Source organism: Schistocerca gregaria, chromosome 4 (assembly GCF_023897955.1).
Source record: "Schistocerca gregaria isolate iqSchGreg1 chromosome 4, iqSchGreg1.2, whole genome shotgun sequence".
Taxonomy (NCBI): domain Eukaryota; kingdom Metazoa; phylum Arthropoda; class Insecta; order Orthoptera; family Acrididae; genus Schistocerca; species Schistocerca gregaria.
In genome coordinates this window covers 773,869,609-773,887,533 of record NC_064923.1, presented here as the reverse complement: position 1 = coordinate 773,887,533, position 17,925 = coordinate 773,869,609, and the positions used below count along the sequence as shown (strand labels likewise).

The following is a 17,925-nucleotide window of genomic DNA, read 5'->3' as shown; positions in this document are numbered from 1 at the left end:
TCATGGCGTACTCGTAAACCAGCTACGTCAATAGCACAGCGACACAACTGCAGTTCGTCTGGGAGCATTTTCGCACAGAATTGACACTAATTTCGAAACTCGTGTAGGTTGCGTCAGAGTAATATTCTGTAGCATAGTCAATACTGCAGTTGCTACAACACGCATCAAACTTGCAGTAAGAACTGTCGAGAGATAACTGTTAAAAGGGGACAAAGTGCAGAGAGACCATATTTTTTAAATATTGGAACAAATAAGCCCTCGGTCACAAACATTAAGTCGAAATTGACAAGGTTTCGACGCTACTATGAACATCGTCTTCAGAATTAGACTAACTGTTGTGAAACATATTAGGTATATAGTACATTAATAAAATTAAAGTTTGTACTGACTGGAAAAGACGCAGTACTTACAAGTCACATATTAAAAATATCTGAGCCGGAAAGGCGACGACATGAACAGTTGTGAGAGGGCGAGCCGCTATGGGCTGCTCGTACTGCGAACAACCTTTGCAACCCTTGTTCGTAGTACGAGCAGCCCTTAGCGGCTCGCCATCTCACAACTGTTCATGACGTCGCCTTTCCGGCTCAGATCTTTTTTAACATGTAACTTGTAAGTACTGTATCTTTTCCAGTTAGTGCTAATTTTAATTTTATTAATATACTATATACCTAATATGTTTTACAACAGTTAGTCTAATTCTGAAGACGATGCTCATAGTAGCGTCGAAACCTGGTCAATTTTGACTTAATATTGGTGACCGAGGGCTTATTTGTTCCAATATAATTCTGACACGGTCACTGAACCTTAGCAGCTATGTTCAAAGTTTTGTTGTTGTTGTTGTTGTGGTCTTCAGTCCTGAGACTGGTTTGATGCAGCTCTCCATGCTACTCTATCCTGTGCAAGCCTCTTCATCTCCCAGTACCTACTGCAACCTACATCCTTCTGAATCTGCTTAGTGTAGTCACCTCTTGGTCTCCCTCTACGATTTTTACCCCCCACACTGACCGCCAATGCTAAATTTGTGATCCTTTGATGGCTCAGAACATGTCCTACCAACCGATCCCTTCTTCTGGTCAAGTTGTGCCACAAGCTCCTCTTCTCCCCAATCCTATTCAATACCTCCTCATTAGTTATGTGATCTACCCATCTAATCTTCAGCATTCTTCTGTAGCACCACATTTCGAAAGCTTCTATTCTCTTCTTGTCCAAACTATTTATCGTCCATGTTTCACTTCCATACATGGCTACACTCCATACAAATACTTTCAGAAATGACTTCCTGACACTTAAATCTATACGCGATGTTAACAAATTTCTCTTCTTCAGAAACGCTTTCCTTGCCATTGCCAGTCTACATTTTATATCCTCTCTACTTCGACCATCATCAGTTATTTTGCTCCCAAAATAGCCAAACTCCTTTACTACTTTAAGTGTCTCATTTCCTAATCTAATTCCCTCAGCATCACCCGACTCAATTCGACTACATTCCATTATCCTCGTTTTGCTTTTGTTAATGTTCATCTTATATCCTCCTTTTAGGACACTGTCCATTCCATGCAACTGCTCTTCCAAGTCCTTTGCTGTCTCTGACAGAATTACAATGTCATCGGCGAACCTCAAAGTTTTTATTTCTTCTCCATGGATTTTAATACCTACTCCGAATTTTTCTTTTGTTTCCTTTACTGCTTGCTCAATATACAGATTGAATAACATCGTGGGAGAGGTTACAACCCTGTCTCACTCCCTTCCCAATCACTGCCTCCCTTTCATGTCCCTCGACTCTTATAACTGCCATCTGGTTTCTGTACAAATTGTAAATAGCCTTTCGATCCCTGTATTTTATCCCTGCCACCTTTAGAATTTGAAAGAGAGTATTCCAGTCAACATTGTCAAAACCTTTCTCTAAGTGTACAAATGCTAGAAACGTAGGTTTGCCTTTCCTTAATCTTTCTTCTAAGATAAGTCGTAAGGTCAGTATTGCCTCACATATTCCAGTGTTTCTACGGAATCCAAACTGATCTTCCCCGAGGTCGGCTTCTATTAGTTTTTCCATTCGTCTGTAAAGAATTCGTCTTAATATTTTGCAGCTGTTTCTTATTAAACTGATTGTTCGGTAATTTTCACATCTGTCAACACCTGCTTTCTTTGGGATTGTAATTATCATATTCTTCTTGAAGTCTGAGGGTATTTCGCCTGTTTCATACATCTTGCTCACCAGATGGTAGAGTTTTGTCAGGACTGGCTCTCCCAAGGCCGTCAGTAGTTCCAATGGAATGTTGTCTACTCCCGGGGCCTTGTTTCGACTCAGATCTTTCAGTGCTCTGTCAAATTCTTCACGCAATATCATATCTCCCATTTCATCTTCATCTACATCCTCTTTCATTTCCATAATTTTGTCCTCAAGTACATCGCCCTTGTATAGACCCTCTATATACTCTTTCCACCTTTCTGCTTTTCCTTCTTTGCTTAGAACTGGGTTTCCATATGAGCTCTTGATGTTCATACAAGTGGTTCTCTTATCTCCAAAGGTCTCTTTAATTTTCCTGTAGGCAGTATCTATCTTACCCCTAGTGAGATAAGCCTCTATATCCTTACATTTGTCCTCTAGCCATCCCTGCTTAGCCATTTTGCACTTCCTGTCGATCTCATTTTTGAGACGTTTGTTTTCCTTTTTGCCTGCTTCATTTACTGCATTTTTATATTTTCTCCTTTCATCAATTAAATTCAATATTTCTTCTGTTACCCAAGGATTTCTACTAGCCCTCGTCTTTATACCTACTTGATCCTCTGCTACCTTCACTACTTCATCCCTCAAAGCTACCCATTCTTCTTCTACAGTATTTCTTTCCCCCATTCCTGTCAATTGTTCCCTTATGCTCTCCCTGAAACTCTGTACAACCTCTGTTTCTTTCAGTTTATCCAGGTCCCATCTCCTTAATTTCCCATCTTTTTGCAGTTTCTTCAGTTTTAATCTACAGGTCATAACCAATAGATTGTGGTCAGAGTCCACATCTGCCCCTGGGAATGACTTACAATTTAAAACCTGGTTCCTAAATCTCTGTCTTACCATTATATAATATATCTGGTACCTTTTAGTATCTCCAGGTTTCTTCCATGTATACAACCTTCTTTCATGATTCTTAAACCAAGTGTTAGCTATGATTAAGTTGTGCTCTGTGCAAAATTCTACCAGGTGGCTTCCTCTTTCATTTCTTAGTCCCAGTCCATATTCACCTACTATGTTCCCTTCTCTCCCTTTTCCTACTCTCGAATTCCAGTCACCCATGACTATTAAATTTTCGTCTCCCTTCACTATCTGAATAATTTCTTTTATTTCATCATACATTTCTTCAATTTGTTCGTCATCTGCAGAGCCAGTTGGCATATAAACTTGTACTACTGTAGTAGGTGTGGGCTTCGTATCTATCTTGCCCACAATAATGCGTTCACTATGCTGTTTGTAGTAGCTTACCCGCACTCCTATTTTTCTATTGATTATTAAACCTACTCCTGCATTACCCCTATTTGATTTTGTGTTTATAACCCTGTAGTCACCTGACCAGGAGTCTTGTTCCTCCTGCCACCGAACTTCACTAATTCCCACTATATCTAACTTTAACCTATCCATTTCCCTTTTTAAATTTTCTAACCTACCTGCCCGATTAAGGGATGTGACATTCCACGCTCCGATCCGTAGAACGCCAGTTTTCTTTCTCCTGATAACGACATCCTCTTGAGTAGTCCCCGGCCGGAGATCCGAATGGGGGACTATTTTACCTCCGGAATATTTTACCCAAGAGGACGCCATCATCATTTAATCATACAGTGAAGCTGCATGCCCTCGGGAAAAATTACGGCCGTAGTTTCCCCTTGCTTTCAGCCGTTCGCAGTACCAGCACAGCAAGGCCGTTTTGGTTATTGTTACAAGGCCAGGTCAGTCAATCATCCACACTGTTGCCCTTGCAACTACTGAAAAGGCTGCTGCCCCTCTTCAGGAACCACACGTTTGTCTGGCCTCCCAACAGATACCCCTCCGTTGTGGTTGTACATACAGTACGGCTATCTGTATCGCTGAGGCACGCAAGCCTCGCCACCAACGGTAAGGTCCATGGTTCATGGGGGGGGTTCAAAGTTTTATATTTTTTAATTCCATTCTTCCTGTCTTGTTTGCACGATTCTAATTAAGTGATCCATTTAACCTTAGCGGCTCGATCAATTCAGTAAGCACAGAACATGGTCTGTACTTTGTAGTTGTTAACTAATTTTGCAAACCAAGACACGCATCACTGCATTATGAGACCACTGTTGGCGATGTGCGCGGTATGTAGTGCAACTTACTTTCCGTATGTACGTTTCAAGCTATTAATAAAGTACATTATAGGTTACTGCGGTACTGGTATGTAAATACTATACTACTACGTATACGGAACTTTTTATGTGAAATCTACGTTTTTTCCAAATATGAATTCTTGTAGTACTACTTAACATTAATAATTGGCTTCAGTAGCACCTTATTTTCTTTTATACGACGGTTTGATAAGGACTCTAAGATACTATTACTAACTTCCCTTTACTAGCACAGAAAGAACTTATCCTCAATAAAGTTGCTTACATTTCACAGAAAACACTCGTAGTATATTGTAGAACGTAGATGACTTTTATTGTTTTGACAATGAATTAACTGAGGATGGCAGAAAGATAAATTATTAAATGCTGACTAGCTACAGCAACAGAAGCATTTTTGACAAGATAAATTTGTTAACAGCTAATATAAATTTAAGTATTAGGAAGTATCTTTTTAAGTTATTTGTCTTGAGTGTAACCTTATACGGTAGTGAAACGTGGATGACATACAGTTCAGACAAGAAGAAAATAGAAGCTTTTGTAATGTGGTGCCAAAGAACAAAACCAGAGTAGAGGAATGTGTCGAATTAACTGCTTTCTCTAGTGACACAACATGACTGGAAGAACAGACCGGTTGATAGGATACAGTCTGCAGCAACAAGGAAACGAGGAACCGTCTGTTTGGTAATGAAGCGGTTTGTGTATATGTGTGTGTGTGTAGTGGTGAGTGGGGGGGGGGGGGGTGAAGTTATACACGGAGACCAAGAGATGAACGCAGTAAGCAGGTTAAAATGGATAAATGGATGAAAGCTGCAGCAGTTGTTCACAGATGAAGAACGATAGATTAACGTGGAATCTACATCGAACCAGTGTTTGGACTGAAGACCACAACAACAAGAGCAACAGCAGGAGTAGTTTAAAGTTCTAAGCGTTGCAATTGTAGAGAAATAAGATGATTAATCTGTTATGTCAGATGAACTATAATTTTTGTAACAGTTGTTCGATTTACAGTCTTACTTCAGTTGTAATTACGCAATTTTGCTCCTGGATATAGCCAAACACTAAAAAGGGCATAAGACCACAAATACTATCAAGTGCTAGTTGTAGGCTGCCGCAATGAAAACTCGCACCATGTTTTAAAAATGTGGAACATGTGAAAATAGTGCACAAAACGCGCCAATAAATCCAAATCCACCTACGGTAAACTTCTGTTAAACAGTTTTTTTTTTTGTTTTTTGGTACTGAACGTGCTGCACTGTCTGGTAATGAAGTTATAACGGGACGTTAGAACAGCATACAGGAGTATACGTTGACGTTGAGTATTTACTAGCACTTACATGAACAGTAATTTCAGTAATAATGATAAATATCACAGCTTGAGGCCTCCGCAGCAACTAACTCGTCAGAAACAGTTCGAAAATCTTGTAAGGGTGTTCCAAGGTAGGTTCCGCTGAGAAATAATTACTCAGAAAAAAATACCATTCGGTGCGCCATTTTCGAGTTAATTAGCATTGAAGTTAGCCAACGAGACCGCAGAACGCACAAGCTGGAACGGCCCGCCAGATACAATCAGTGTCAGTAGCTCTCATAGCGTAGATCAAGAGGCGTCAACCTTTTATGTCTCTCAAAGTAGTAAAAGCTTTTAACTGTTCTCCAGTTCTACAGTAATAGTGATTTATGTAGGAATAAAGTAACTTTCTGTTCTAAAATTTATAAAGCAGAGTTGTACCAAGTTAAAGCATGTAGTAATAATTATTTACAAAGTACTTTGTATCAAGATTTCATGAAAACGTAATGGAAATATCTTTAACCCCCAGCCTCCTGCTACCCTCTATTCAAACCTGCCACTATTGGGCGGTAAGAATCAGACTGCCACTGTGTTTGATGATACCGCACGGCACTGCTCAGCCTTTGGTTCGAGTACGATCCTTACTACTGTCCCAGGTTCAGTTTTTGTGTAGCTCTCTTGTAAGATATGGGGAAACCAAATGAAGGACACGCCTGGTGATCTAGTCTCTGGCGTCCGCTTGAATCTGCACGCGCAACGCCCTGGCTGGATAACGTCAATGCCAATTATCTCGGTAATGGCAGACGTGTGGAATCTCTGTCTTGACAATTATTTCTCAGCACAACCCACCAAATAAGACAATTACAAGCTTTTCAGACTGTTTATGACCACATTGTGCTGAGAAGTGCGACTGCCACCCAAGCATAGTAACTAAAGCAGACAGTGAGGATAGAGAAGTGGCGCCGTGAGAGTATAAACATAGAAGGACAAGCAAGTCTACATCTACACATACTCAGATGATCCGCAAGTCACCGTATGGTGCATGGCGGATGGTAACCTATGCCATTACTAGCCACTTCGTGTCCGGCTCCAGTTGCAAGTAGGGCGAGGGGAAAACCACTGCTATTTGCCTCCGTACGAGTGTTAATTTCTCGTATCTTATTTTCGTGGTCCTTACGCGAAATGTACGTTGAGGGTAATAGAATCGTTCTGCAGTCAACCTCAAATGCCAGTTCTTTAACTTTTCTCAGTAGTGCTCCTCGAAAGGAACGTCCAGTTCCCGAAGCATCTCCACAACAATTGCTGTTGTTCGAACCTACCGTTAACAAATCCAGCAGCCTGCCTTTGGATTGATTCGACGTCTTCCTTTAAGCTGACCTCGTGCAGATGCGAAACACTCTAACAGTATTCAACAATAGGTCACACTAGTGTCCTATATGCGATCTTGTTTACGGATGAACCACGCTTCCCTACAATTCTCCCAGTAAGCCGAAGTCGACCAATCGCCTTCCCTACTACAATCCTTGTATGCTCATTCCCTTTCCTATTACTTTGCAACTTGACGCCTAGGTATTTAAACGGCGTGGCTGTCAAGTAACATACTGCTAATGCTGTACTCGAACGTCATGGCTGGTCTTTCCTTCTTATCCGTATTAACATACATTTTTCTGCAGTCACTGCTATAAATTTTGTATAAGTCATCTTGCCTCATCCTGCACTAACTCAGCGACTATATCTCACGCTTCACCACGGCATCATCAACAAACAACCGCAAACTGCTGCCCATCCTTTTCGCCAGATCATTTACGTACATACGATGTAGAAGTATGAAACCCGGAATTTGGTTGCATTAATTACACGTCTGTTGTTTGAAACTGACAAAACAGCATTTTACTGCAAATAATCTCCATTGATATTTATACACCTCTCCCACATCTCCGGCAGGCTATGAATGCCACGTCAAAAAAAGAATTCTGCTTTTGAAGCGAACCGGTCAGCGACCCATTTTCGTACATTTTCATACGAACTGAAGCTTTTTTCAGCGAGAGCGTGTCCCAGTGATGAAAATAGATGATAATCGGACTGAGCCAAGTTTGGAGAATAAGACGTATGCCTTAGTATTTCCCAACTGAACGCCTCTATCGTTTCCCTGACCAGTTTTTCTGTGTAAGATGGGGTGTTATCATGGGGCAATATGACTCTGTGTTACCTTTTTCCATATTCTGGTCGTTTTCTCACAATGCTCGATTTCAATTGATCATTTGCTGGCGGCCGGAGTGGCCGTGCGGTTCTAGGCGCTTCAGTCTGGAACTGCGCGACCGGTACGGTCGGAGGTTCGAATCATGCCTCGGGCATGGATGTGTGTGATGTCCTTAGGTTAGTTAGATTTAATTAGTTCTAAGTTCTAGGCGACTGATGACCTCAGCAGTTAAGTCGCATAGTGCTCAGAGCCATTTGAACCATTTGGTCATTTGCTGTTGGTTGCGATCGGTGTTAACGGTTTCACCAAGTTTTAGCAGCTCGTAATATATGACACTCTTCTCATCCCAACAAACACAGAGCATTGTCTTCTTTCCAAAGGGATTTGGTCTTGCAGTGGATGTCGATAGTTTGCCTAGATTCACCCATGATTTACGACGCTTTGGATTCTCAAAATATATCCACGTGTCACTATTCGACGGAGAAACGACTTTCTTTTGTATCTGGCGAGCAGCACTTCACAATTGGGCTTTCGATTTGCTTCCTGTCTTTCAAACACTTCATGCGGAGCCCATTTTCCCACTCTGTGCACCTTTCCCATAGCTCTCAACCGAAGAGAAACGACTTTCTCTGCCACATTCAATTGTTCCGCGAGTTCCTGTTGAATTTGAGTATCATCTTTATCCAATAAGGCCTGAAATTATTTGTCTTCGAACTTTTTCGGTCGTTTCCCGCGCTCGTCGTCTCTCACGTCAAAATCACCAGTTTTGAATTTTTTAAACCACTCGAAACACTGTGTTTTCCCTAGAGCATGTTCGCCGAAAGCTTCGACAAGCGTTCGATGCCATTCTGCAGCAATTTTCCCAAAGCTGTCAGCAAATCGTAGTACGTAGGAAGAAAACTCGACATGTTTGCGGGTTTAAGAGGTACGTGTTATGTCTGCGTAAGCAGAAGAAACTAACGATCAAAGTCTGAAAACAATTTATTGGACTGTTCAATTAACCCAAACAAATTCTCCAAGTAAAACACCAACACAAAACAGTGATCCCTCTTCGAATCAAAACTACATACAAGAATAATACAGAAAACAACTGAAATAATTTGCTGCTAGTCTCCACCAGAGACTTCTCCGATATACCAAGCCTAAACCAGAGATCAGCGAGAAGATCCAAGCCAGGCTGCCAGGGCGGCAGCTACCCACATCTGCTGGCGGTCGATGAACTGCCGACGTGCGGCCGAGCGCCGGCCTTTATAGCGCTTCGGCGGACGAGTACCTCGGAACTATTTTCCACCACGTGGTTTGACGTCTGAAAATAGTTTTGGAACCTGCAGCGACCTCCTCCTTACGTTTATGTGGACCGGAAGTGGCCGCTGGTGGCCGCTGGTCACTTTGCTGTGATGATGTTGTTGTTGTGGTTGTTGCGTGGCCGTTCATCAATATTGCCTGTCGGTTGTGAAGTGATTCGGTGTGCCTGCGAGGCGGGCAACCCGCGGCAGCAGGCTGTCAGTTTGGTTGCTGGTACTCTAGGCGCCGTGATGTCTGGTGGAGAAGGCCACAGCAATACTAATGTATGGAACTTGAGTTACTGCGTGTTCACATTCGTCGTCAGCCGTTACAGGAAGCAGATGGCGCTGCAGACGCGGTATCACGGGCCCTACATTGACGGCTAGCACAATATATTGGCAAATTGCCGTTTCATTCTTCTTCACCTGGTAGGAAACAATAGCGGTCCTATTACACTTCCCTGAGGCACACTTGACGATACCCCGTGCGTGAACACACCCTCCGTTGAGGACAACATAGTGCGCTATGTTGCTTAAAATGTCTTCGAACGACTCACATTCGTGGCAACCTATTCCGTATGCTCGTACCTCGGTTGACACTCGGCAGTAGAGACGTTATTGTTTCGCGGAGCACCTGTCGTGCTTTTAGGTGACTACCAGAGGTGTTTTTCCCGCCTGCAGAGGGCGACAGGTGCCGCGACGGCGGTGCCTCCGGGCGGTGCGTGGCGGTGGGTGCCTGCGCCTCGGCCAGGCGCGCCCTGCGGCAGCGGCGGCCTCCGCCCCCGCGCTGCGGCTTCGTGGGCGACCAGGAGGTGGTCTGCTGCACCGAGGCCGCCAACGTCGTGGTCGGCGGCGGCGGGGGCGGCCGTCGCGGGGAGCGCCTCCACGGCAATGGCCTCGACTACGACGACCCGCGCCGCGACGGCGACGGCGACGACGACGACGACGACGACGGGGAGGACAGCGACGGGCGCGACGGCAGCGCCGCGACTGCTGGCGGCCGCGACTTCCGCCGCCGGCAGCAGGCGGCCGCCTCGAAGCGGCGCAGCGACGCCGGTGAGTGAGTGGGCCTAAGCAGCCGCGCACAGCCCCGTCAGACAAGCATCTAAACCACGGGAAAAGGGAAAAAAGATAAATAAAAGACAATGATAGTCTTAAATATAAACTTAGGCATCCACGACCATTATAACAATAATAAAATTTTCTGCATTTATGACCGCATTGTCAGTATGTAGAACTACCAACGTTTGGTTATATCTGAATGAGAAAACTTTGTTTCTTATATACTTGCAGACGTGGGTGTTATCTAATTCTCATAGGCTGTTAAGGATGAACGATAAAGCTATTACAAGTTGTTTATTAATGTTTTTATTATTTCTTCTTGCTGGTGAAAACGCTAAGTATTGATTGGTGTTTGCATCACTGCTTGTGATTGGTAGAAATCGGCGAACGGAAAACCAAGCGGCACCTGTGACGTGACGTTGTTTACTTGCTTTCTCGCGCCGGCTATGCACCTGCGGCCGCTGCGGTCTGCCGCGGGCCTGTTTGTATTGCATAAATTTCCTTTACTTTACGCCTATGGGCACAAACTTTTAGTCATCAGACTACCGGTTTCGGTCTATAATGACCAACTTCAGATCTGCAGCAAAATAGACAGGTAGTCTGATGACAAAAAGTTTGTGTTCATAGACGTAAAATAAAGGACATTCGAGTCACTGTTTTATTCGCGACAGTTGTCAGCTTGTGTGTGCTTTGCCTCACGTGAGCTGTCGTCCCCTAGCGCTGTTATTTCTGGCAGGCGAGACGTCGGATGTCGTTACCCGTCTTCTCTGTTCATGTTGGCTGGTCCCTTGGCTATTTCCATTGCCTCTCTGATCTTCGTCCTGAGAGCAGAGGCTGTTTCGCTAGTACGCGAGCGTCTCCAAAATCAATCTGTTTGCAGCACTCATTCTACTGTTCCGCCACCGCTGACCTAGGTATCCGACTAAGACAATACACCAAACAACAAGCAAAACGTCGCGTTTCCACCTATATAAAGAAATAATGAGAACACCAATAAACAACTTCTAATATAGTTCTCCTTTATCCTTATTTGAAATAAATACTTTATTTCAATTCAGTTTTCTACATGTCTAATGGCTAAGACAATACACCAAACACCAATCGAAACGTCGCCTATCCACCAATGAAAAGAAATAATAAAACACCAATAAAGAACTTCGAATAGCCTTCTCCTTTACCCTTAACAGCCTGTCAGAATTAGATAACAGCCACGTCTGCAGGAGTATAAGAAACAAAGTTTTCTCATCCAGCAATGAACAAACACACCGTGAAGAAGGTCACTTGCAATAGTGACCGAAACGTCGGTAACTTTACATCTTGACTGTGGACACAAAGGAAAACCCAGACAAATGTTATTCATAATGGCAGTCTTGTTTATCCTTCGGTACAAAGTCGCTAAGACTTTATTCAGAGAAGTGATTTTCCTACGCTAAGCCGTTTGTTATTTGAAATAAATACTTTATTTTATTTCAGTTTTCTGTATTGTCTGATTTCGTCCATTCGTACACGAACAGTCCATGTCTCGTAAAAAAAAAGACACGCGCACACTCTTATGGAAAGAATGACATGTAATGGCTCACCAAATAAGAATGCAAAACTGTCGCAGCTGGTACGGCCTCAACAATCACAGATGTCAAATTCGATGTACCATACGAATGAAGTGCAACCCCTTTCCCGGTTTTTTATCTCCGTATGACAACACTCATCCTACAAAATTATATCTTCAATTAACAACACAAATAGCTTGCTCAGCGTCTTAAGCGTGCATATCTGGTGCAAGTAGAATTTCACATCCGAGATTCTCTTGCTCATACCTGTTATTTTTTGGTGTTTTGTTGGAAATGTCATTACGAGCTGTTTTTTCCACACTGCGCTGTCGGTCATGATGCTCTACAAGCACACGGCGTAATTGTTTTATGAGATGATTTATTTTATTTATTTTTATTTACACGTCAAGTTCCGTAGGACAAAGTCGGGGAGCAAATCTCCAAGGTCGTGGAACGTGTCAGTACATGAAATTACAACATAAAAGCAATAACAGATAAAAATAAATGTTTATAAACCCGGGACTGTCACTCTTGTTCCTTGACAAGGTGTGAAAACTCTCTATTGCTGTCGGATAAACTTTCCTACATAGTCTGTAATTAAATATGACATTTGTTTAACTGTTAATATTTATGCATCATGGTCTGAAAGGCCATTCACACCCTTACTGACAGAATGCCCATTTAGTAACGAAGAATGAATAAAAATATTGTCCATGTCTGTGCTACTGTTACCCAGCAGCCTAGCTGAAAAAAAAAAAAAACAGTCTGCATCAGATTGTAAAGCGCCCCGGAGTACGAATGGCGGGGGCCCTTAAACTGGTTGTCGTTCCGGACCGTTTCTTGGCCGAGCGCGCCATCCACCACACGGGCCTGATAATCCCACGGCGGTCGTATTGTTCTTCTCCACTCTGCTGCTGGCTTGCACTGTTGCTGGCTTGCGTGAAATTATCTACAGAAAAATGCAAGCGGGTTTAGGGGAGCCACCCAACGTTAAAACACAACACTGTTCGACGCCTGGTATGAACAACTATATTCTGAGACGATAAAAGAAAATCGCACGTTGCACTGCTTACATTATAAGTCATAAGTTTTGATGCCAGCTTCTAGATGATTATCTGTCCATCGAGCACGGCGCAGATAATTGACGCAGTGCGACACGCAACCAGAGGATACACAAATACGTTATTAGCGGCACTGCTCATTTTTAATTACATCATTACGCACTTTCCTCTGAATCACTTTCATATTCCATCACTTAACTGTAATAGCACTTGTAGCAACACTTCAACTTCCATGCTAACAATGCCTCTCGCATACAGAGCTACCCACAACACAACAAAACAGTTCCGTGTTCCGTGCTCGACTCTAAAGATGCAGCTGCCCGCAATACGCTTACAAGATCATATAAATTTACCAGATCTACCAACATCCTTTTTCTTGCACCATCACATACAAAATTAATACTGAAGTCCCCACATATAAGTAATTTCTGGTACTTCCTAGAAAGTGCATCAAGAACCTTCTCCAACGTGAGCAGAAATATTCTGAAGTCGGCGTTAGGGGACCTATAAACAACAACAATTAGACGTTTAGTTTCACGAAATTCAACTGCCCCTACACAGTATTCAAATATCTGTTCAGTGCAGTGTCGTGATACGTCAATGGACCTAAATGGAATACTGTTTTTTACATACATAGCCACCCCGCAACGACTTGATAATGTCCAACGGAGCGAAAACAGACAGTAGCAAATCAAATGAAGTCGAGTAGTTCAGATTAAAAACAGCCGCACTCAGGATAAATGGCTTCTTTTAGGAGAAACTAAAGCAATAGTTCTTCGCAAGTTAAGTATTATTCTCATATGACACAATCATATGCTTCTTAACAGACTGCACAGATCTATTTCAGAGCCTTACGTTGCCTGTTCTATCTAAAGAATGTCCCTACAATCACACACATGTTCAAAATTACTTTAGGACAGTTACTTCAGGACGGTCACGCGCAGGCACGGGCTAAGGCTCCGACATCCCACGTGGAGTATATGCGTAACGTTTTCCCTCCATTCACCTCGCTCTAACTCACAGACTAGTAATCGCACAAGGATAAACTCAGTATTAATGTGTTCTAGAACAGTAGCATCGTGCTTCCTTTTTAGTTTCATTTTTGGCAACAAATTATTAAGAACAGATTTTCAAAACGCATTTCCTGGTGCTGGTAACGAAACTACATCTAGCGGCAAAGTTCTTTGCTGTTGAAATTAGGCGTATCAACTAAGCAAACCAAACCTTAAAAATAAGACATCTAGGATTGATATTGTAACCAACCAATGGATGGTGTCATATCTAAGTAAAAGAATGCTCAGTACTTCAACGAATGTAATCCGGGTCATTCAGTCTAAAATACAATAAGAAGTATTAATTCTTTTTGCAGATGGCACTAGTGTTGTAATCAAGCCAAGGGTGAATATAGAAACAGAAGAAATAGTTACCAGAGTTCTTAAAAGTTTTACTGACTGGATTTCTGCGAAAGGTCACACTTTCAGTTTTTTAAAAAAAGACGTACTCAGTTCTGAATACCTATGGGTACTACACCAGTGGTAAGTGTGACACATTGTAAAGAAATTATAAATAAGGTGCAAACTCCAAACTCTTATGTATCCATGTTGATGCGAATCTGAACTGTACAAAACACGGTTTGGGACTCTTAAAACAATTTGGTTCTGCCACCTTTGCATTTAGAATCACTGCAAATCTCGGGGAGAGGCAAATTAATAAGATGAGATTTTTTCGATATTTTCGTTCAGTCATGTCGTAACGAATAATATTCTGGGGTACTCGTCTTTAAGAAAGAATGTCTTCACTGCGCTAAAACGTCCTGTAAGGGTAATACACTCCTGGAAATTGAAATGAGAACACCGTGAATTCATTGTCCCAGGAAGGGGAAACTTTATTGACACATTCCTGGGGTCAGATACATCACATGATCACACTGACAGAACCACAGGCACATAGACACAGGCAACAGAACATGCACAATGTCGGCACTAGTACAGTGTATATCCACCTTTCGCAGCAATGCAGGCTGCTATTCTCCCATGGAGACGATCGTAGAGATGCTGGATGTAGTCCTGTGGAACGGCTTGCCATGCCATTTCCACCTGGCGCCTCAGTTGGACCAGCGTTCGTGCTGGACGTGCAGACCGCGTGAGACGACGCTTCGTCCAGTCCCAAACATGCTCAATGGGGGACAGATCCTGAGATCTTGCTGGCCAGGGTAGTTGATTTACACCTTCTAGAGCACGTTGGGTGGCACGGGATACATGCGGACGTGCATTGTCCTGTTGGAACAGCAAGTTCCCTTGCCGGTCTAGGAATGGTAGAACGATGGGTTCGATGACGGTTTGGATGTACCGTGCACTATCCAGTGTCTACTCCACGATCACCAGAGGTGTACGGCCAGTGTAGGAGATCGCTCCCCACACTATGATGCCGGGTGTTGGCCCTGTGTGCCTCGGTCGTATGCAGTCCTGATTGTGGCGCTCACCTGCACGGCGCCAAACACGCATACGACCATCATTGTCACCAAGGCAGAAGCGACTCTCATCGCTGAAGACGACACGTCTCCATTCGTCCCTCCATTCACGCCTGTCGCGACACCACTGGAGGCGGGCTGCACGATGTTGGGGCGTGAGCGGAAGACGGCCTAACGGTGTGCGGGACCGTAGCCCAGCTTCATGGAGACGGTTGCGAATGGTCCTCGCCGATACCCCAGGAGCAACAGTGTCCCTAATTTGCTGGGAAGTGGCGGTGCGGTCCCCTACGGCACTGCGTAGGATCCTACGGTCTTGGCGTGCATCCGTGCGTTGCTGCGGTCCGGTCCCAGGTCGACGGGCACTTGCATCTTCCGCCGACCACTGGCGACAACATCGATGTACTGTGGAGACCTCACGCCCCACGTGTTGAGCAATTGGGCGGTACGTCCACCCGGCCTCCCGCATGCCCACTATACGCCCTCGCTCAAAGTTCGTCAACTGCACATACGGTTCACGTCCACGCTGTCGCAGCATGCTACCAGTGTTAAAGACTGCGATGGAGCTCCGTATGCCACGGCAAACTGGCTGACACTGACGGCAGCGGTGCACAAATGGTGCGCAGCTAGCGCCATTCGACGGCCAACACCGCGGTTCCTGGTGTGTCCGCTGTGCCGTGCGTGTGATCATTGCTTGTACAGCCCTCTCGCAGTGTCCGGAGCAAGTATGGTGGGTCTGACACACCGGTGTCAATGTGTTCTTTTTTCCATTTCCAGGAGTGTATGTGATACCCACTCACAATCATCTTATAAATACCTGTTTCAGAGGTTGGGTCTTGTGGCCACTGCTTCACAATATATCATGAAGTCTTTTATAATCCACTGGAGTTGAAAAGGAACAATTATGTACATAATTACAATGTCAAAAGGAAAAATGACATTCATCACTCCACGTTAAGGCTTTCTTTAGCATAAAAAGGAGAGCACAATGCAACAACTAAAATTTTTGATAACTGGTCCAGTGATATAAAATATCTAACAGAAAGCAACACAACATTTGAAAATGAACTGAAAAAGTTTTTACTTCACAATTCCTTCTATTCTGTAGAAGAATGCCTATTATTCTAACGTTAAACAGGTGGTGGTATTAACTCACATCGTTATACTTACAAGAAAAAAATTTTTAAATTTTCAGCATGTAGTCATATTTACAACTTTACATACTAATTTGCTATTTGATTGTAAAATAACTCGGACCACACCATTATGGCCAATGCTGAATGGAACGTGCAACTAAGAAGCTACAACGCGGACCTCTGAGAGAACTCTGTAATACGCGACACTTTGAGTTAAACGTGGAGCATAGTGCTCCACCATTTTGCGCGCCGAGAGGCTAGATAGCGTTCGTCGCTCCTCATTACGAGAAACCGGCTGCTGGGTTCATAATTAACCTCCATGGTGAGAGCCCAGTTCGTGCAGAACTGCAAATAACGCTGCCAGAGCTACCTGGAGAAAGACATGCTCCCTTAACGGTGATCAGTAATTCGCTGAATGATTGATGTTCTTTGTTCTGAGAAATAACAAACATGATGCATCGCATCCTCAGCAAATTAGTATCGTATCGCTGCAACGTCTTTCCTGGACGATTTTCATCTTCGAAGATTTTCCAGATTCCCTGTCTTTCTCGTCAATTTCTTTGCCGATCCTTAGAATAATGATTTTGTTCATGCTCAGATCTGCCGCATTTCTTTCGTTCATTCTGTTAACGGAGACATACTGACTTCCATTATATTTTTTTCTTTTTCGGAGCTGACATGTAACACACTAACCCTTTGTCTCGAGTGACCTCGTACGACCTATCCTGATCAATTGAACGAAGTCCAATGTTTTTGCTTACAATATATGACCAATTTGCTTCTGGCATTGTTCAGTATAATAAAACACTCAACCAATAAAACGGTAGCTACACTTTCCGAAAATGTGGCATCTGCTATAATACAAATAAATCTCCTAGAAGAAATAGCTAGCAGAACTGGATTAAGAGTTTCTGCAGAAAAAAAAACAAAAATTTTTGAAAACAGATGTTGGCCAAATAGAGAGGGTAAGAAAATTCAAATATCTGGGGATGCTTTGTAAAAACCTGCAACAGAGGAAAGGTTGCGTAAAATGGGGAGACCATGTGGTATCACCAAAGACCTGTTCAATAAAAGTGCTTATCTAAAAATGCAAAAATAAGGCATTACAACGTAGTACAAAAGCCAGAATGCCTACATATAAGTGAATACCTGGCATCAAACTATAATTTCGGGAAAATAGAAGTAGTAGGAGGGCGAATTATAAGGAAAATAATAGGACAACAAAACACAGCAGAAGGTTGGAAATTACGAAGTAATACTGAAATGTACCAATATATAGGAAATATTTTAAAAGCAATGAGAAAAAGAAGACTCATGTCTTTCAGACATCTATTTCGAATGCGAGACAGTAGATTAACTAATAAGATTTTCAAATATTTGTGGATCAAGAAGTCCACAACAAGCTGGGCCAACGAAGTAAAAAAAGGATGTAGAAAGAAACAATGTAAAAACAGAAGATATGAACAACAGAGAAGCCTTTCGGGAAAAAGTATTGAAACTGAAAGGATTCCAAGGCAGGGTAGCTAAGAACACTGGT

General features: G+C 43.1%; 1 protein-coding gene across 1 annotated transcript in view; it reads left to right on the top strand.

The window, feature by feature from the left end:
- Positions 1–17,925, top strand: part of LOC126267545 (serine protease Hayan-like) — a 40,492-nt gene that overhangs the window by 400 nt on the left and 22,167 nt on the right. Inside the window, exon 2 of the mRNA XM_049972849.1 lies at positions 9,797–10,171. Coding sequence (XP_049828806.1) covers positions 9,797–10,171 — 375 coding nt within the window. The remainder of the gene's footprint in view (positions 1–9,796; positions 10,172–17,925) is intronic.